We start from the raw sequence: 21,594 nt of genomic DNA on the forward strand, positions 1-21,594 counted from the left end.
TACAGACATTCCTAACATTAGGAAGTCAAAATGAATAACTGCATTCAGCTCTTAGTCTTGTGAAAATTCTGAGTGTGTCCATATCTGCCCTGCCACCTCCTGGTCCATGCAGTGCATCATTTATCTGCAGTGAGCCTGATAAAACATGAAGGGCATGGGCTCTGGGCTCAAACAGACTTGAATTCTGTTCCCTGCTGTGACACTTACAGTTGTGCTACTTTGAACAAGTTAGTGAATTTGTTCAAGCCTCAGTTTCCTTTTATTTAAAAATGGAATGATATTAGTGTTTACCAGATCAGATTACTGGGGATTAGAAAATACAATGTATGTGCACTATATGATACAAGCTCGGGGTGGGGGGGAGGATAGAAAGAGAGAGAGAGGGAGGATGAGTAGAGGGAATCTGGAGGCAGCCCACACAGAATACTCTTCCAGAGAAAGTGGCTGAGGGTAACTTGGAGGAGTGGGGAGGCTGGGGTATAGGACAAAGAGGCGATTTGATGCCCTCAACAGATGAGAAACATGATGTGTTCATCGTCTGTAGAGGCAACCCTGAAAAAAAGGAGAGTATGAAAATACAGAAGAGGATACGCCTAATATCTATTCTAAAAGACACAGAAAGGGATCATTCAAGAATATAGGAGGACAATGTTTTTAGTGAGAGACTGTTTACTTTGAAACTAGAAGGAAAAAACATGATTATGAAGGCAGATACATAAATCTGAACGATTTGGAATTGTTCCTAAAAGTTCCAATGACTTCTGTGTAATATATGCATAGTGAAAAAAGCACACTTCTGGTCAAAAGAAAACACTTTATTTATTTATTTATTTATTTATTTATTTATTTAGAGAGACAGAGCATCCGCAGGGCAGAGGCAGAGAGAGAGGGAAAGAGAGAATCCCAAGCAGGCTCTGGGCTGTTAGCACAGAGCCTGACATGGGGCTCCATCCCATGAACTGTCAGATCATGACCTGAGCTGAAATCCGGAGTGGGACGCCTAACCAACTGACCCACACAGGTGTCCCAAAATGAAACTTTTAATGACCTTATTAAACACTAGGGCAGAGATCAGAGAAGCATCTTTCTGAGGATGATCAAGTTAACTTTTGAAAAGCAAAAGATCAGCAGAGATCAGGGCATGTTGGGGACAAACTTATGTTGAGATGTCTTCTGAGAACCAACCCATTCTTCTTTCTCTGAGAATGATCCAACCCCTCTCCTCAGAGGTGGGTGCTCGGCAGCCACGTTTGTACTGTGGATCTTGTGCCTCTGGTTACAGTACTTCGGACTGGGATGGGCAACTGCCTCAAATGTGGACATCCGTTTGTTTTTTTAATAATTTAAAATTGTTACTGGGAAATAGTGGTGGATGGGTAGAGCTGAGGTGATGTACAAACTCAGGAACTGCAGGTGAACATATTAGCTGAAAAGGGTAGTCCATAGAGAGAGAGAGAAGAATATGGCTAATATGGCTACCATTAGAGGGATAACACAGACCATATGGCCCAGAGAGAGAGCAAGAGAGATTGTTCTAGATTCTACTGGCTTTTCAGTCTGAGTTCTGTTCCCTTAGGCTTGGCTAAAATCCACCCTTGGTTCAGGTACCACTCCTGTATCTTTATTGTAAACATCCTCTCCTTATGTCTGTGATCATTTTAAGAGGGATTCTACTACTGGAAAACAAAAGTCTTGACTAGGACAATCCTCCCCCACTTCCAATAGGGTCTTCTTCTGGCCATCGATTTCTTTCAATTTATTGTCTCTTGGAAAGTCCACATGATCTCTTGGTTTCTTTCTTCTCCAGGACTAATGCTCACAATGCCAATCCCCATCTTGCCCTACTTACTTGTATCTGCCTCAACTTTTATGCCCTAAAAGACTTAGGTTCTCCAGAAAGGCTTCCTGGACAACCTCAGACCTCAAGGATCCCCTCTTCCAATAGCATCAGGCTATGTCAGTGGGTCTCACGTACCAGACCACAGTCTAAGTCTAGGATGGCTGCATCAGCATCATCTGGAACTTGTTAAAAATTACAGACTGTTACCACTCTCTCTACCTCTAAGATGTGTGTGTGTGTGTCAGTAGATCTGGGTGAGGCCTGCGCTTATTAAAAGGCCCCCAACTGATTCTTACATACATTCCAGTTTGAAAAACACTAAGAGAGAGATACACTTGAACGTTCTCTAAATATGTGGCCAGGTCTTCTACTAATATGATTGACCCCAGGTTAAGGAAGTAACCATGTTATCCAAGCCTCCTGGGATTCTAGGGGATTTGGAAAAAGGAGATGACACTGTAGATTATGCCTGGACACCAAAGTCCTCTTCATTATGGAGTAAATCCAGACAAGAGTAGAATTCTCATGAACCTTTCCTCTCCTGGCAACTCCTTTGAGGGCAAATCTGAATTCAGAAGGTAAATTGCATGAAGTCCTCATGAAATGGCCCATTCACAAGTAACACACGACAGGCCCCAAATGGATGAGTCAAATGGAACAAGATATAGCTGGACTGGCCTGAGGATGGCTGCCAACCCCAAGTATGAAATGGTCGTGCTAAATGGTCATCACCTGGAATCCCCTCTTCTAGGTCCTAGTATCCTTCACACCCTGAGAGAATTGGCCAAGACCTGGTAGAAAGCATATAGTCCAAACACAATTAAAAAATTTACTGCTGCTAGCCAGAGCTTTGAGTAGAGCAAAATGTGTGTGTGTGTGTGTGTGTGTGTGTGTTGGGGTGAGAAGGGGCACTAGTTGCTGCCTCACAAGTCCTGCAGTGAGTACCAGATCCAAGAGAGGAGACCTATAGGACAGAGGCTGATCCCATCCAAAGTCAGCACAGTGGCGATATACTTAGCAGACGGAGGCACTGAGTACACAAAGGCTGTCAGAAACTTGCGATGAACCCATCAGTTGTCTGTCTCCTACAATCTGTTTTTCTCAGAAGGTTCGTTACCTAAAGTGGTGAAAACCATATGACCAAGGTTGTTCGAGCTCACAATGCTGGGGTCCTGTCTGATTGCCCACCTCCCCCAGACCCACCTCACCCCCTCACTCACCTGTACTCTTCTATTCCCTGCCCACTACTTGTCTATGCCACCCTTCTCTGAACTTCTTGCTCCCCAGAGAATGATCCTCCACCCCATCCTGTTCAGAGTCACCCATTCCCCGCCCCCAGACTCCCGGGGCCTCTGTACCTGGGGGCACTGGACAAGCATGTGCCTCTGATGATGAGAATGGTGCCCACAAGAAAGCCCACCAGGCCGAGGGCTAGGCCAAGGGCACAGACCAGAGTCTCAGTGGTGTCTGGCAGCGGGATAGGCATCTGGGGCTCTGGGGGAGAGAGAGGAAGGGTCAGGGGGTGCAGTGAAAGGATTCTAGAGTAAAGGAAACATGGGTCTGTGAAGAGTGAGCTGGGGAGGGGGTTCCATACCCCAGTGCCTGAAGAGCGCCTCGTCCAGGCCCCAGTGCTCCACCTTGCAGTCATACATGTCATCTGCTGAAGGCACGAAGGTCAGGTAGTAGAACTTGCGGAACAGATGGTCAGGCTGGGAATAGAAGCTGGTCTGGGCCACCCCCTCGGTGATTATTTGACCATTGCGCAGCCAGGTGATATTGATCACAGGGGGGAAGATGTTGTCCACCATGCAGATGAGGACGTTGGGCTGGCCCAGCTCCACTCGAAACTTGGGGAATACAGTCACCCTCGGAGGCACTAGGAGGAATGAGGCCCTGAATCCCAAAGGCTCATCCCTGCAGCTGGGCCTGACTAGGACTGGGATTCAGGGACACTTCCTCCTATTTGGGATTTGCAGTCAGGGGATTCTCTGGGACATAACTGCAGGGGTGGGAGGGAGGCAGAGGGAGAAGAGGCTGAGGAGGGCAGTGGGGACACCAGGGGCTCCTGTATCTGACAGGTTCCTGAGGGGGAGTCCAGGCGGGAGGGTCAGTCTTCAAGAAAGAAGAGGGCACTGAAGGGATCTAGATCTAGAGCCTCCTGGAGAGACACGGGCTGAGAGAGAGGTGTGCCAAAGTAGATGGAGGCCTACGAGGTGGGAAGAAGCTTCTCTGGGCCTCCTGTGCCGACAGGGGGTGGGGCAGAGGGAGTGAGGGGAGGAAAGGCCGGTACCGTTGGTGGCTCTGGTGCGGTTGGAGCGTTCCACCAAGACATCCAGATGGGCTTTGATCACCGCGATGCTGGCCAGCCCATTCTGTGGGTCAAAGTAGGCGAAGTTGCCAAACTCAGGCAAACGCCACACAGCCTCCCTCTTCTTCAGCTCCACAGAGAACAGCTGTTCCCCATCAAATTCATAGGCAAACTGACCCGAGGCACCATAGGATTGGTAGAAGGCTGGTCCATAGGAGCCCATGTGATCAGCTGTATTGGGTAAGTTCAGGGTCAGAGACAGAAAAGAAAATCTATCAATCTCACGTAAAACATGTGCCCCATCCTGGGTTCTCTGTGGGGACAGAGTTGAGCTGTTAAGACGGTCCTTGGACAGTGGGAGGGTTGCTGGGGGTTAACAGAGGGAAACAGGCACATGTCCAACACACTGGCAGGAAGAGAGACACAAGTGCGTCTGGCATACCAGGTTGGGAAGAAGAGAGGCCGCCTAAAATCATGCTTGGGATTCCCAGAGTTAAATGGTAGCTGTGATCATTTGCCTTAGTTCTGCTATCGGGTCCTGTGTGTGACATGAGTGGTGGGGGAGGGCGGGGTGAGGGAAAATGATTAGGATGTGTCTAAGTGGAGCCTTGGGCACAAAGCTGCAGTATAGGTGGGTGTGAGGACAGAAGGTGATGGCTGGCAGAAGTAAGAATTAAGATTTGTGACAGAGACCAAACAGATAGCAAAAGGCAGCCTGAGGTATCGCAGAGAGCACTGGAAAAGGAGTCCAAAGTTCAAGTCAAGATCATGCCCTAACTCTTCCACCTCAATGGATTATGATCAAACGCGTCTGTTTCCAAAACTGAAGCTCAGTTTTCTGAAAATTCAGGTTAGATTTTAATGGGTAAGGGGCCTTTCGAATTCTATGAAATTATATGTTCAACAGTCATTGAGGCACTACTATGTACCCAGCACAATGCCAGGCCCCAAGGAAATACAGCTAAACCAGCTGTGGATCCCTCACACACACACACAAGGAGCTCATGTCTAGAGCAGGATTAAGACAGAAAAACAGTTAACTATCCACATGGTGATAAATACTGCAGTAAAACTGGACTCGAATGGGCACACTCCAAGCCAGGAAGTGGCACAGAAATCACGGTACTAGGTGACATAGGATGGAGGTTTGGATCTCAGAAAGAAGGAAGGAATTGGTCATGCACTTGAACCTGACAAAGTCTGAACATGCAGCTGGCATAGCTGGACTGAGCTGCACCCGTATTTTAGATCCACAGTGGACATGACAGAGGTGAAAGAGACCGGAGATCTCTTGGTAAAGGAAGTTGCCCATAAACCAGAGAAGAACAATGCAGGCTCTATACTGTCTCTCGTGTAACCCTAGATCTTCTCTCCTCACCCGATCCCCCTCAGCACTCACCCTTGATGGTCCCAGCTTCGTGGGGGCTCAGGAGGCTCATCAAGGTGTGGAGTCCTAGGACTAGCCCCCCACCGAGGACCATTGCCCTGATGTTTAACCAAGTAAGTTTTGGTGTGGGGCTGTGGTAGGACTTAAAGGAAGGAGGCGGGGGTAAAGAGGAAGAAAACAGATTCAAGGAGGGGGAAGACTCCCTGCTGTATTCAGCCAATCAGAGACATTCTCTGAGTTAATGCAGCTGTTGCTGGGTGAAGAAGTATGAAGCCTAGGTGAAAGGTGGAAGAATGCATTGGGCCCTCATGCACCGAGGAGGCTTGGCCCACAGGGGAGTCAAAAGGAGGTTTCTGTTTGGGAGGTGGAAGGGGCCTAGATGAACCATTACTACAAACTCCAAGAAAAGAACCTCTGGAAGGAGAGAACAGGCCATCAGAGAACCACAGAGCTGAGCTCAAAGGCTCTAGACTGATCTCTGGCGTAGAGAATCCCAGTCTCTCTGTAAGTTTCTACAGACAACTTTGGAGTTAAAAAGTAATATACACCATACTAAGAAACTTTAAAAGGGACATATTGGATACACAGTAGAATCAAAATCCTTTAAACCTTTAAATCGCTTTGGAAAATGTTACTTTATTTCATTGTGTGAGGAAAAAGATGTGTAATTGTCAGAGATGTCTAGAGTAGGGAGCTTCAGTGGACTATTGTGAGGAGGACAGAGGGTGCTGGATAACCTCCATTTGTCCTTGGGCACCCTTCTCCATGCTGCCTGCGGGCTGACCCATGTGGACAGCATCTCCCTTCCCTCTGGCATCTGCTTGGGCTCGGCGTTGGCAGAATTTAGTCCAACATATGGCACAAAAACAGACACATAGACCAATGGAATAGAATAGAAACCCCAGAACTAGACCCACAAACGTATGGCCAACTCATCTTTGACAAAGGAGGAAAGAACATCCAATGGAAAAAAGACAGCCTCTTTAACAAATGGTGCTGGGAGAACTGGACAGCAACGTGCAGAAGGTTGAAACTTTCTCACACCATTCTCACACCATTCTCACACCACTTTCTCACACCATTCATAAAAATAAATTCAAAATGGATAAAGGACCTGAATGTGAGACAGGAAACCATCAAAACCTTAGAGGAGAAAGCAGGAAAAGACCTCTCTGACCTCAGCCGTAGCAATCTCTTACTCGACACATCCCCAAAGGCAAGGGAATTAAAAGCAAAAGTGAATTACTGGGACCTTATGAAGATAAAAAGCTTCTGCACAGCCAAGGAAACAACCAACAAAACTAAAAGGCAACCAACGGAATGGGAAAAGATATTTGCAAATGACATATCGGACAAAGGGCTAGTATCCAAAATCTATAAAGAGCTCACCAAACTCCACACCTGAAAAACAAATAACCCAGTGAAGAAATGGGCAGAAAACATGAATAGACACTTCTCTAAAGAAGACATCCGGATGGCCAACAGGCACATGAAAAGATGTTCAGCGTCGCTCCTTATCAGGGAAATACAAATCAAAACCACACTCAGGTATCACCTCACGCCAGTCAGAGTGGCCAAAATGAACAAATCAGGAGACTATAGATGCCGGAGAGGATGTGGAGAAACGGGAACCCTCTTGCACTTTTGGTGGGAATGCAAATTGGTGCAGCCGCTCTGGAAAGCAGTGTGGAGATTCCTCAGAAAATTAAAAATAGACCTACCCTATGACCCAGCAATAGCACTGCTAGGAATTTATCCAAGGGATTCAGGAGTACTGATGCATAGGGGCACTTGTACCCCAATGTTCATAGCAGCACTGTCAACAATAGCCAAATTATGGAAAGAGCCTAAATGTCCATCAACTGATGAATGGATAAAGAAATTGTGGTTTATATACACAATGGAATACTACATGGCAATGAGAAAAAATGAAATATGGCCTTTTGTAGCAACGTGGATGGAACTGGAGAGTGTGATGCTAAGTGAAATAAGCCATACAGAGAAAGACAGATACCATATGGTTTCACTCTTATGTGGATCCTGAGAAACTTAACAGGAACCCATGGGGGAGGGGGAGGAAAAAAGAAAAAAAAAAAAAAAAAAGAGGTTAGAGTGGGAGAGAGCCAAAGCATAAGAGACTGTTAAAAACTGAGAACAGGGGGCGCCTGGGTGGCGCAGTCAGTTAAGCGTCCGACTTCAGCCAGGTCACGATCTCGCGGTCCGTGAGTTCGAGCCCCACGTCAGGCTCTGGGCTGATGGCTCAGAGCCTGGAGCCTGTTTCCGATTCTGTGTCTCCCTCTCTCTCTGCCCCTCCCCCATTCATGCTCTGTCTCTCTCTGTCCCAAAAATAAATAAACGTTGAAAAAAAAAATTAAAAAAAAAAAAAAACCTGAGAACAAACTGAGGGTTGATGGGGGGCGGGAGGGAGGGGAGGGTGGGTGATGGGTATTGAGGAGGGCACCTTTTGGGATGAGCACTGGGTGTTGTATGGAAACCAATTTGACAATAAATTTCATATATTAAAAAATAATAATAATAAAATAAAATAATTAAAAAATAAAAAATAAAAAAAAAGAATTTAGTCCAACATAAAATAATACATATATAAAGATAGATATTTTCCAGATAAGGAAAAGTCTAACCAAATATCTAAAGGCAGTTTCTGAAAGATCATGAAATAAATGATTTTCAATTTGGAAGGGAACTAAGAAATCATCTGAGTCTATGACTCCAAACCTGGCTACACAGGAGAATCACCTAGGGAGCTTGTTAAAAATACCGATTCCTGACCTGAGTGAGAGCAGCCTTTCCAAGGGTAGGACCAGGAGACCTGGGTTTGCAGCATGCTCCCTGGGTGAGCGACATCACTACTGAAAAAAAGAACTATGCTTCCAGCCTTGCACCCAAGACAGAGCCTGCGGAAGGCATACCTGATCTGATGGCTTTGGACCAGAAACCACATGCCATTTGTACTCACATTCTATTGGCAAGAATTAAATAATAACCCTGCCTGGGCACAACAGGGCTAGAAAAAGGTATTTTAGCTGTGTGTTCAGGAAAATAGTGGTTTGGCAAACATGTGGCACCCTAACCCTAACCCTCCATTAACCATGATTATTGACACATTCGAACTTGTTTCTAATATTTTACTTATTTCAATATTTCTGTTTTTTAAGTTTCTTTTTTTAGTCTTCATCATCTTTAAAAAAGTGTTATCTAGGGGAGCCTGGGTGGCTCAGTCAGTTAAGTGTCCGACTTCGGCTCAGGTCATGATCTCGCCGTCTGTGAGTTAGAGCCCCACGTCGGGCTCTGTGCTTACCGCTCAGAGCCTGGAGCCTGCTTCAGATTCTGTGTCTCCTCCTCTCTCTGCCCCTCCCATGCTCATGCTCTGTCTCTCTGTCTCTCAATAATAAATAAACATTAAAAAAAATAGATAAATAAATAAATAAATAAATAAATAAATAAATAAAGTGTTATCTATACCTTACCTATCTTCCCTTTCACCAGATAAGAACTTTAGCATGCTTTCAAATTATTCATAGACTTCCTCTCTTCCTCACCAAGGTGTTTGATCAATGTTACTACTTCTGGTCCTTTTTGTGGTACCTCCTGACATTTTTTCTCTTATTGGAATAGAGAAACTTCACTTCTTCCAAAAATGTTTGAAGCATGAGTAGTTGCGTGGCAAATCTCCTGAAACTTTGTATGCTTGAGAATATTTTTATTATATCATCGCTTTTGAATAATGTTTAGCTATGTATTAAATTATAAGTTGGAAGATGTTTTTCTTTTATCCTTCTTTCTTTTTTTTTCAACTAAAACACACTTTTTTCCCCTTTGATTGAAAGCCTTATGGGATACACAGGTTTAATGGAGCTGACCTCAGTTTTGTTCACACTGACTCCAATGAGTTGCATTTGGGTTTCCTATGCTTGATCTTGCTCAATTGCTACTGTTGCCCTTGGTCGGTTCTCTTTCAGGATCAAGGTGGGTGCTTTCATGTAAAATCTTAGTTTTAATTCCTCCTCTGGCAGTTCTTTCACAGATTCTTAGCTTTGCAAAGTTATACCCACGGTGGAACCAACATCATCACATCACCAAGATAAATCCTCCTACTCCAACATGATCTTCTGCCTGTTAACAAAATATGGCCAAGGCAAGCCACAACAGATCCTAATGAACCATGCAATATTGAATCCCATGCATAGGGAATGTTTTCAACATTAAAATTCCTAGGAGCTTAGGGGCACATGGGTATCTCAGGCAATTGAACGTTCGGCTCTTGATTTTGGCTCAGGTCATGATCCAGGGGTAGTAGGATCTCTCTCCCTCTGCCCTTCTCCCCTACTGGCACATTCTCTCTAAAATAAAAAATAAATAAATAACATAAATAACTTAACAAATATAATATAAAAAATAAAATCCCTAGGAGTTTAAAAAAATTTTTTTCAACGTTTATTTATTTTTGGGACAGAGAGAGACAGAGCATGAACGGGGGAGGGGCAGAGAGAGAGGGAGACACAGAATCGGAAACAGGCTCCAGGCTCTGAGCCATCAGCCCAGAGCCCGACGCGGGGCTCGAACTCACGGGCCGCAAGATCGTGACCTGGCTGAAGTCGGACGCTTAACCGACTGAGCCACCCAGGCGCCCCAAAATCCCTAGGAGTTTAAAGGGCTGGGATAAAATTAAAAAGAACCTTGCCCTTGGCAGGCTCACAGGGCTTAGGTCAGGCAGTCCTGGGCTCCAGCGGGTGTTTTCCTCTTTAATACCATCCCAACGTCTTTTTGCATCCAGTGTTTCAGTTACGAATTCAGTCAATCTTTCTGTCTGGAAGCTTTTAGAATTTTCTCATTACCTTTGATCTTTTAAATTTTTGTTATATTGTATCTAAAAAGGGTTTTTCCTTCTCTTGCCATGGGATACTATGGATCCTCTGTAAATTTTCATTCTGAGATTCATCTCTTTATTTCTATAATACTTTCCTCCTCTCTGTTTTAATTTTTTCTTTTTTTTAAATTTTTTATCTTTATTGATTTTTGAGAGAGAGACAGACAGACAGACAGAGCGCCAGCAGGGAGAAAGAGGGAGACACAGAATCGGAAGCAGACTCCAGGCTCCGAGCTGTCAGCACAGAGCAAGATGCGGGGCTCCGGGTCTGAACTCACAGACCAGAGATTGTAACCTGAGCCAAAGTCAGACACCCAACCCACTGAGCTACCCAGGCGTCCCTAATTTTTTTCTCGTTATGAAATTCCTATTGTCTCTATTTAGGCACTTCTCTCCCCAGTATCTTTTGACATCTCTATTTTCTTTTTCTTCTTTTTAAATTTTTTAATGTTTACTTATTTTTGAGAGAGAGAGATAGGGTATGAACAGGGAAGGGGGCAGAGAGAGAGGGAAACAGAAGCAGTCTCCAGGCTCTGAGCTGCCAGCACGGACCCCAAAGTGGGGCTCAAACTCACGAACTGTGAGATCATGACCTGAGCTGAAGTCGGAAGCTTACCCAACTGAGCCACCCAGGCGTCCCACTGACATCTCTATTTTTAATTTTGTTTAATCTAGGAGAGTTTGTCAGTGTAGTCCTCCCACTTACTCATTTGTTTTTCCATTGTATGTCTCCACTATTTATTCCCGTTGGTGGGGTTTTTTATTTTTATTTTTTTAACGTTTATTTATTTTTGAGACAGAGACAGAGCATGAACGGTGGAGGGTCAGAGAGAGGGAGACACAGAATCTGAAACAGGCTCCAGGCTCTGAGCTGTCAGCACAGAGCCCGACGCGGGGCTCGAACTCACAGACCGCGAGATCATGACCTGAGCCGAAGTCAACCGCTTACCCGACTGAGCCACCCAGGCGCCCCTGGTTGGTGGGGTTTTTATTTTAACTTTTACATGTGTTTTCATGCCTAGAACTTTTTATAGCTTTCCCTTATTCCCTATGTTTTTTCACATTATAATAGCGTTTCTTATTTTTTTTTTCTTTTAATTTTTTTTTTTTTTTTTAGGATTTTAATTTTTTTTTTTTCAACGTTTATTTATTTTTGGGACAGAGAGAGACAGAGCATGAACGGGGGAGGGGCAGAGAGAGAGGGAGACACAGAATCGGAAACAGGCTCCAGGCTCCGAGCCATCAGCCCAGAGCCTGACGCGGGGCTCGAACTCACAGACCGCGAGATCGTGACCTGGCTGAAGTCGGACGCTTAACCGACTGCGCCACCCAGGCGCCCCTAGCGTTTCTTATTTTTTAATGCACTTTTCATGCTCATTTTATGTGGCTGTTCTATATTTTCTAATACTTCTTTAAGGACACATATGGGCCTGTTTGTTGTTTTTCTTTTGGGTGTGGAAGTCCCCAAAGGGAGGAGTTATTATTCTGGACTGAGAATGCCCATCTGTGTCAGTATCATGAATGTAAAGGGAGGGAAGGGCTGGAGTCCTAGGACAGCACAAAACCAATTACCACCCTTTTAATGTCACCTTGCTGGTGACAGTTCAGGTCAGGGCTTCAGGATAAAAAGTGCTGGAAGAGGCCAGTCCTCTCTCTTAGTGACCCAGCCCTGGGGCTGGTAGATAGAGTGCTAAAGAGTGAATGGCTATGGCATCAGGGGCACCTATTGTCCTGGCCCCTCCCCACCCCAGCAGGGATTTCAACCTAGACTTTCTCCCCAACCCTCTACAGCAGTATGAGCAATCAGGATCTCACCACTGTTTTTTGCATTGTGGGGCAAACAATAATTATTCAAGCCCAATGCTGGGGAAGAGCAAAAACAGTTTGCTTCTAATGAATCTTGTCACAACAAGCAACCCACCCTAAAACAATTGACAGTGTCATTAGGGATTCCCACTGGTTTCCCTCCACAGTTTCTCCAGGATTGGTTTTTAAGAGTTGGGAGCCAAGAACACATGCAAATTTATCTTGGCAGGAAGCAGGTCTCTCCATTATTTTCCTATAATATTTATGTATGAATTACATCCCCTCGTACAAAAATGTCAAAGGGTCGTGGTTCGTTGACTCTTTGTTATATAACCCCCTCTCTTCCTGCAGATGCTAACACGGTATTAAATAAATGCTTGTCAAATGAACAAATAGATGACAAAAAATAAAAATCAATGAGGTGAATACCAGTGGTCCTAGAGAGAGAGAGAGACATTCTAGTACTGGAAACAAATTCTGAAAATAAAAGACAGGGTTAACATCTGAGTAAAGTGTCTGCTCTTTGAATATGACATAAATTCAGTTACTCTAAATCATCTAACACATTGACTTTGAAGTAAACATAGTTGTGTCCATCATGTTCTCTGGAGTATAGGTTGAGGTAGGTGTTGGGAGATATTATTCATTGAACACATATTTATGGAACACCTACTGCGTCCTGGACAGAGGAAAGCAGGACATGGCCCCTTCCCTTAGGATTAGTGCTGTCCTATATAGTCAACACCGCCATGTGTGGTCATTGAGCACTTGCAATATGGCTAGTCCTGAGATATACTATAAATAGAAAACCACAAGGGGCACCTGGGTGGCTCAGTCCATTGAGCGTCCGACTTCGGCTCAGATCATGATCTCACGGTCTGTGGTTTGGAGCCCTGCATCGGGCTCTGTGCTGACAGCTCAGAGCCTGGAGCCTGCTTCGGATTCTGTGTCTCCTCCTCTCTCTGCCCCTCCCCCACTCATGCTCTCTCTCTCTCTTTCTGTCAAAAATTAATAAAATTTAAAAAAAGAAAACCACTGAATTTCAAAGACTTTGTAAAAAATGTATGTATTATATATTTAAAATTATATATAACGGAGAATCTGGGTGACACAGTAGGTTAAGCATCTGACTTTGGCTCAGGTCATGGTCTCACAGTCCATGAGTTAGAGCCCTGCACTGGGCTCTGTGCTGGCAGCTCAGAGCCTGGAGCCTGCTTCAGATTCTGTGTCTCCGTCTCTCTCTCTCTCTGCCCTTCCCCCATCGCGCGCGCGCGCACTCTCTCTCTCTCTCTCTCTCATAAATAAACATTAAAGAAAATTTAATTATATATAAGTAATATAATCTCATTATTAGTTTTTATATTAATGTTTAATTGGCAATATTTTAAATATGTTTTATATATGTGTGTATATTTCATGTTTATTTTTGAGAGAGCGCAAGTCGGGGAGGGGCAGAGAGAAGGGGACAGAGGATCCGAAGAGGGCTCTGCGCTCACAGCAGAGAGCCCAATGCGGGGCTTGAACTCACAAACCGGGAGATCATGACCTGAGCCGAAGTCAGCCGCTCTGAGCCGCTCAGTCAGCGGACTGAGCCACCCGATGTCCCTACAATATATTATTAATTTCATTCTTTCTTATTACCTTTTTAAAGTGGCTCCTAGAAAATATGATATTGAATACATAACTCATTATATTTTTACCGGACAGTGCTGCTCTGGTTACTCATGGTTGGCTACCAGTTAGCCATTCAATTAATTATTTTCTTAGATTCTTCCATTTCAGCAGCTTCCTTGCCAGGGGCTGGGGGTCCTTTCCTGTGACCACCCAGAGATTCCACCAGAGGGCGATCTTACTTTTCACTGTTTCAATTTTGGACCTTAGATCTATTTTATGTATGCATATATGTATTTAACTACCTTTGGTCTGTTTTGCTTCAGGCACCATGCTACGCTCTGGGACCACAATTACGGTTCCTGTCATCCCAGCTATTTCAATTTATCAAGAAGTCAACTAATTATGATGTGGAAAGCAAGAAAAATCAAAGCCATTATATTAATGTGCAACATGAATGTTCATATGGTCTTCAACTTTCTGGGGTGATCCTTTCTTAGTAATTAATTAAGTAGTTCTGACCCAGACAATTTCAGGATTTCAAGTGGTCTAGTTCTCTCCCCAGAGTTTCCTGGACAGAGAAGTGACACAAGTGTGTGCTTCCAACATGCCATGTCCTCGGTGCCTCTTGCTCCAACCTCCTGCTCCGGGCACACTGTACCAGTCATTTTGAGGCTGCTCCCTACCATAGCTGGTCTCTTGCTGGCCATGTTTTCAGGCTCTGAACTTCTGTCATGTTGCTGGAAGCTGCTTGCTTCGCCAAGAACTTACCCCTCCCATTCCCTGACTTCTCTAAATCCCAGAACCCCAACCTCTTATCCCCTGGGAAGAAATTGAAAATTTTAAGCCCAAATCACTCTTCTTTTGTATCTGTAGATAGTTCAAAATATAAAATTAAAACTCATATGTGAAAAAAAAATTAAATATAGATATAGATATAGATTTCTTTCACCATTGATTATGCTGTTAGGTGTGGGACTCATGGCTTTTATTATGTTGGGGTCATTTCCTTCTACTTCGAGTTTGTTGAGTGTTTTCACCATAAAAGAGTGTCAAAATTTTGTCAAATGCTTTTTTGCATCAATTGAAATGATCATTTGGGTTTTTTCCTCCATTCTGTTAATGTCGTATATAACATTGATTAATTTTTATATGTTGAACCATGGTTGCATACCAAGAATAATTCCTAATTGGAGTGTAATTCTTTTCATATACTGCTGGATTCAGTTTGCTAGTATTTTGATGAGGATTTTTGCATCAATATTCATAAGGGATGTTGGTCTTTAGTTTTCTTTTCTTGTAGTGCCTTTGTCTGGCTTTGGTATCAGGACAATAATAGCTTCATTGAATAAGTTAGGATGTGTTCCCTCCTTTTCAATTCTTTTTCAGTTCTTTTTTTTTTTAATGTTTATTTATTTTTGAGAGACAGAGACAGAGACAGAGAGAGTGTGAGTGGGGGAGGGCAGATAGAGAGGGAGACACAGAATCTGAAGAAGGCTCCAAGCTGTCAGCACAGAGCCTGATGCTGGGCTGGAACTCACAAACTGCAAGATCATGACCTGAGCCAAAGTCAGACGCTCAGCCAACTGAGCCACCCAAGTGCCCTGCTCCTTTTCAATTCCTTGAGGAGGATTCATATTAGTTCTTTACAGTTAAGTGGGATTCACCAGTGAAGAGCAGCTTTCCTTTGTCCAAAGGTTCTTTCCTTAACCTGACTTAACCTTACTATAGTTCTACTCAGATTTTCTATTTCTTGTTGATTCGCTTTAGCTAGGTTTTGTGTTCCTAGGTGTTTGTCCATTCCATCCAGGTTATCTAATTTTTAGTCATCCAATTGTTCATGACATTCTCTTTTAATCTTTTTTGTTTCTGTGGAATCAGTAGTAACGGTTTCTTAATCTTTTTGAAGACACAATGTTTGGTTTTATTTATTTTCAGTATATTTGTCTATTCTCTATTTTCTTTATCTCTGATTTAATCTTTATTGTTTCCTTCCATTTGCCAGCTTTGGGTTGTTTGTTCTTCTCTTGCTAGTTCCTAAGGTTGTGAAGTAGGTGATTGGTTTGAAGTCTCCCTTTTTTTTTTAATTTTTTTAATGTTTTATTTATTTTTGAGACAGAGAGAGACACAGCATGAGCAGGAGAGGGGCAGAGAGAGAGGGAGACACAGAATCCAAAACAGGCTCCAGGCTCTGAGCTGTCAGCACAGGGCCCGACCCAGGGCTTGAACTCACAGACCACGAGATCATGACCTGAGCCAAAGTTGGACGCTCAACCGACTGAGCCACCCAGGGGCCCCTGAAGTCTCCCTTTTTAATGTAAGTGTTTACAGATATAAATTTCCCCCTTACTGCTGTTCTTACGTATGTTGCACTGTATGTTGTGTATTAGTTTTTGTTCATCTAAGTATCTCCTAATTTCCCTTGTGATTTCTTCTTTGATCCACTAATTGCGTGTTTTAGTTAACTTCCACAAATTTGTGACTTTTCCAGTTTGCCTTCTATCGTCTCTAAATGATATTTTAAATCAATGCATTACATTTTTAAAAATATTCTGCTGGTATTTAGGTTAAATGCTACCTGGAGGTTGTGATTATTTTCATGGATCAAGGTACATTCCACACTTTTGAGGTCAAGTCTCTCTACAGCAGCACTTAAAAAGTGAAAAGATACGTTGGGGTGCCTGGGTGGCTCAGTCAGTTAAGCAGCTGACTTTAGCTCAAGTCATGATCTCACAGTTTGTGAGTTCAAGCCCTGCATCAGGCTTTGTGCTAACAGCTCAGAGCCTGGAGTCTGCTTCAGATTCTATGTCTCCCTCTCTCTGTTCCTCCCCCACCCCTCAAAAATAAATAAACATTAAAAAAATTTTTTTTAAAGAAAAGTGAAAAGATACGTTAACTTGCAAGCTAAGAGGCCTTTCTTACACCAGGCTTTAAGAAAGCTTTACGAAATTTACTTCTACGTTTCCAGCATGCAACACACACACAAAAACACAGGTATATTTAAGATATAATACTGGCACAGAAGAGAGAGAAGCTCACTGTGGAAAAGAGAAAGAAATAGGCAAGGCTTCCCGGAGGAGGTGACGTGAGCCAAGACTGTGCACCAGCACAGCAGGAAGGCAGTCAGAACAGCATCATTCTCCATTTCCCCAACTCTTTCTGTCCTGCTATGCCTTCTTCTGAGGCCTTTTCCCACTAGTGGGATTCTGCTTCTCCCTGGACCCTACAGGAAATATCACCTCCCCCTTCCTCCTCCAGCTGCCAGCAGAATTGATTGCTTTCTCCTTAGTATGACCATTGCTCTCTAAAGATCACTGAATCTCATTTAGCATTGAGCCACATTTTATATATTTATGTATATGTATGCGTGTTTATTTACTTAACTTTCTTCTGTTCCCTGTGAAGGCCCTGTTGTTTAAAGGTAGAAAGAACTTCATAAATCATTGAGTTAAGTCCTCTCCTTTTTATAAGTGAGAACACCAAGGTCTAGAAAGCTTCTGTGACTAAGGTCACCTAACTCACTATTTTAAAAGATAGTTTTTAAAAATCCAGCCCTGAGGTGAGACTTTGAGAAGGATAGCTAGAACCGTGCACATTAATATAACATGCTGTCAAAAGTTCGAAATAGCCAAGATAAAAACCAATGAATCACTAAAGTAATTAGTAAAAATGTATTGTGCACACACCAAAAATACAGTTTGCAGACCAGGAGCTCTCAGACCAGAGCATATAAAGAGTCTCGGGGGTATATTGTTATAAAGCAGCTTCTGCCGTGAGAAAGCAGTGACTGTTTATTCTTCACAAATTGGCTACAATATCAGAATTTTCAGGAGTTCCCTCATATCAACCTTGGGACACAGTTCAAGTTTTGCTTATTATTTCCGAAAGCACAAGCCAGAAATGATCCAAGTCAAGTTAGCCTTGCAAAATAAGCTAAATTAAGCTTTGTATGATCAAACTGGTTTGTCAGTTTATAATTTTCAAGGATGGCCTCCGTTCGGCTTTGATTTCCACAGGCCATCTCTCAATAAATGCAAGACAGACGCTGCGGAAGCTCAAGGAATACAAAGCAGCGCAATCTGGTCGGCACTAGGACCCCGGGGGCGCCGGGTCAGCGCTCTCCGCCGGCGGGAGGTGGCGCCAGTTTGAGGTCGGGCGGGAGCTGGGAGTCAGGGGTGGGGGGAGGCGGGAGGACGGAGAACGGCGGTCCTGACAGCCCTGGTCCGCCCCGGGGGGTCGTCGGGTTTTCGGGGAGTGGGGGCCTGGCGCCCCCAGCTCTGCGCCCCTGCTGCTCGCAGCGCACTTCCTGTCGTGGGGACGCCGAGGGCGCCGGCAGTCTCCCGGGGCGCGGCGTCTGGACGGGCAGGTCGTAGCCGGGAGGAGAGGGCGCGCTTCCGCGGGGAACCGGGGAAGAACACGCCGGTGACCGAGCTGGTGCTGCTGAGAGGCCCGGAACGGGGCGAAGCGGGTCCCCGCGCGGACGCGGGCCGAGGGGCGGGGCGTGCAGACCGTGTGTGCAGGAGCGTACGGGCTCCCTCGGGCTGTTGCCGGTGGCGGGAAGGGGGCTTTGGGGCTGCGGTTGAGGGACAGGGAGCCAGGTCTGGAACGCGAGGGCAGGGCCAGGAGGGGCTGGGCAGGAGACAAGAGAAAGCGAGGTCCTCGGGCCTCGCAGACCTGCACCTGGCTGGCCTTGGGGGCGAGAGGAACAGAGGAGGCAGGGGGTGCAGGCGTGGCCTGTGGGACTGGCAGGTGCTGACCCGGCCTCCAAGCGCAGCACCGCCTCCAGGCGCAGTAGGAAGAAACGCTGGTGGAGAAAGACCTTTGGGTCTGAGACGCTTGAGGGACACAGGTAAACAGTTACTATAAAATAGGGTCTGGAGCCGATGAGAAGGCTCTGGCTTTCGTGAGATCTTCGAGGAGAGCGGATCCTGGGAGAGGAGAGCAAAGGACTGACCCTCAGAAACCTAGACAGTTGTGATGTTGGCTAACAGACAAAAGCCTGGGAAGGAAACCAGAAAATGAAGAGCAGGTATTAGGAGAGTCGGACAGAGAAGTGTGCCAGAAGCTGAGGTCGAGAGAGTGACTAAACCAATGGGAACAATGACTTGGGAAGATGAAGTGAAGACAGGTTGAAATGTGGGTTGGGAAATCAGGGAGACTTGGGGAGAGCAGGCTGGCTGCAGCACCGGGAGCAGGAGCTGAGAAGTAAGGCGGGTGAGTGTGGAGCCTAAGATCTATGGGGGCTGAGATGGCATTTTAGTTGTCTTTGATTTCCCATCGCTGGGCAAGAGTAGCGTTGGGGCTCAATGGTGCTGTTCTTTAAGGAATCAGTATACAGAGAAGAGAGCTGAGCTTCTTTCTGGCAACTTGTGCAGAGGAAGAGACCAGAGAAAATAACATTGAGGAGTGGAGGAGTGAGCTGTGAACAAAAACAAGGACTCTTGTCACAGAGACAAAGGAAAGGATGAAGGGTGAGAGAAGGGACTGGTTGTGGGTGTCCCCAGCTTTTGTTTCTTCTTGGGAAAGTGGAAGACAAGGTCATCTGCTAAGAATGAGATAGTGGACAAATCGGGTGGGAATTAAGACAGTGACATCTTTTTTTTTAGTTTTAGTTTTTTTGTTTTTTTTTTTTTTGTTTGTTTTGTTTTAACTTTTGAGAGACAGAGCCCCCTGGGCGAGGGGCAGAGAGAGAGAGAGGGAAACACGGAATCTGAAGCAGGCCCCAGGCTCTGTGCTGTCAGCACAGAGCCCAACACGGGGCTTGAACTCATTGACGGTAACATCATGACCTGAGCTGAAGTCGGACACTTAACCAACTGAGCCGCTCAGGTGCCCCAAGAGAGTGACATCTTTTAAAACTCAAGTTGTTGGGGTGCCTGGGTGGCTCAGTTGGTTAAGCAGCCGACTTCGGCTCAGGTCATGATCTCATGGTCCGTGTGTTCGAGCCCCGTGTCAGGCTCTGTGCTGACAGCTCAGAGCCTGGAGCCTGATTCTGTTTCTGTGTCTCCTCTCTCTCTGCCCCTCCCCCATTCGCGCTCTGTCTCTCTCTGCCTTTCAGAAATGAATAAATGCTTAAAAAATAATAATAATAAAATAAATAAATAAATAAATAAATAAAACTCAAGTTGCTGGAGCACCTGGATGGCTCAGTAGGTTGAGCCTCCGACTTTGGTTCGGGTCATGACCTTGCGGTTCGTGAGTTCAAACCCCACATCAGGCTCACTGCTGTCAGCCTGTAGCCTGTCAGCGCAGAGCCCACTTCAGATCCTCTGTCCCCCTCTCCCTGCCCCTCCCCAGCTTGCACGCTCCCAAAAACGAAATAAATAAATTTTTAAAAAGGCAAGTTGCTGAGTTAATTAGGTGGGAGAAATGCCCAAAGACAAGAAATAGGAATGGTAAATTATTGAGGGCCTCGTACAGACTTTGTAGGGTTGCAGATGTGCTGAATGGCATCATTTTCTCTAGCAATGATCAGCTGCCAGATAGCAGAGAGTGCTGGATGCCAGCCTAAGGAGTTTGGGTTTATCTTCAAAGGGCCCCAAGCCCTGCTCACCAGAATCTCCTAGAAATCTTCCCTAAAGCACAGATTCCCCAGACTCTCTGCCCAGAGACCCAGATTCAGTGGGTGGTGAGGTCTGGAAATCTGTATTTTTAATTAGCTCTCTACTGACTCCCATGTAGCCAATTAAGTGATGGCAGACCCTGAAGATTTTTTTTTTCAGTTTTATTGAGGTATAATTGACAAATAGGAATTATATATATTTAAGGTGTTCAACTTGATGTTTTGATGCATGTATGCATTGTGAAGTGATCGCTACAATCAAGCTAATTAACATATTCATCACCTCACGTGGTAGCCATTGTCTTTCTGTGTATGCGCACGCACGTGTGTGTGTGTGTTGAGAACATGAGATCTACCCTCAACAAATTTCAAGTGTGCAATACGGTATTGTTAACTGCAGTCACCATGCTGTACATAAGATCTCCAGAACCTATTCATCTTGGATAACTGAAAATGTATACGCTTTGACCAATATCTCCCCATGTCCACCTCCCCTTAGCCCCTAATTACCACCATTCTTCTCTCTGCCTCCATGAATTTCACTTAGATCCCACATGTAGTATTTGTCTTTCGGTGTCTGCCTTATTTCACTTAGCATAGTGTTAGCCATATAGCTAATTTAGCATGTGTATTATGCATAATAATATATATGTACAATATATGTATTCCTACATACATACAATAGATATATGCTCAGAAGTGAGGTTATTAGATCATATGGTCGTTCTATTTTTAATTTTTTGAGGACACTCCATACTGTTTTCCATAATGGCTGTATCAATTTCCACTTCCACTACCAGTGTACAAGAACTGCCTTTTGCCCACATCCTCGGCAACACGTATCTTTTGTCTTTTGATAATAGCCCTTCTAACAGGTATGAGATATCCATTCTCGTTGTGAAGGAGCTTTCCCCCGATGTTTTCTTCTGGGATTTTATGGTTTCAACCCTATGTTTAAGTCTCTAATACATTTTGAGCTGATTTGCATATATGGTGTGAGACAAGGGCCCAGTTTCATTTTTCTGCATATACGTACCCAATTTTCCCTACAATATTTATTGAAGAGACTCTCCTTTCCCCATTGCATGTTTTTGAAACTCCTCTTGAAGACCAATTGACCATAGATGCGCTGATTTATTTCTGGGCCCTCTATTCTGTTCCATTTGCCTATATGTCGGTTTTTATACCAGTA

At 44.7% G+C, this 21,594-nt stretch overlaps 2 protein-coding genes across 2 annotated transcripts in view; one reads left to right on the forward strand and one right to left on the reverse strand.

Annotated features, from left to right (window-relative positions):
- Nucleotides 1-890: 890 nt before the first annotated feature.
- LOC125165819 (HLA class II histocompatibility antigen, DO alpha chain) lies at nucleotides 891-5,682 on the reverse strand. Its single transcript, XM_047859191.1, has 5 exons — nucleotides 5,548-5,682; nucleotides 4,131-4,379; nucleotides 3,435-3,716; nucleotides 3,199-3,334; nucleotides 891-2,957 (listed from the first exon to the last, which is right to left on the reverse strand). Exons 1-5 carry the CDS (start codon nucleotides 5,627-5,629, stop codon nucleotides 2,954-2,956), a joined length of 753 nt encoding a protein of 250 aa, XP_047715147.1. The 5' UTR covers nucleotides 5,630-5,682; the 3' UTR covers nucleotides 891-2,953.
- LOC125165820 (HLA class II histocompatibility antigen, DP beta 1 chain-like) overlaps nucleotides 4,738-21,594 on the forward strand; it is a 50,839-nt gene continuing 33,982 nt past the window's right edge. Inside the window, exons 1-2 of the mRNA XM_047859192.1 lie at nucleotides 4,738-4,748; nucleotides 18,552-18,689. The gene's annotated coding sequence lies outside the window, so the exon portion shown is untranslated. The remainder of the gene's footprint in view (nucleotides 4,749-18,551; nucleotides 18,690-21,594) is intronic.

The sequence above is a fragment of the Prionailurus viverrinus genome, chromosome B2 (genome assembly GCF_022837055.1).
Source record: "Prionailurus viverrinus isolate Anna chromosome B2, UM_Priviv_1.0, whole genome shotgun sequence".
In the NCBI taxonomy this organism is placed as follows: Eukaryota; Metazoa; Chordata; class Mammalia; order Carnivora; family Felidae; genus Prionailurus; species Prionailurus viverrinus.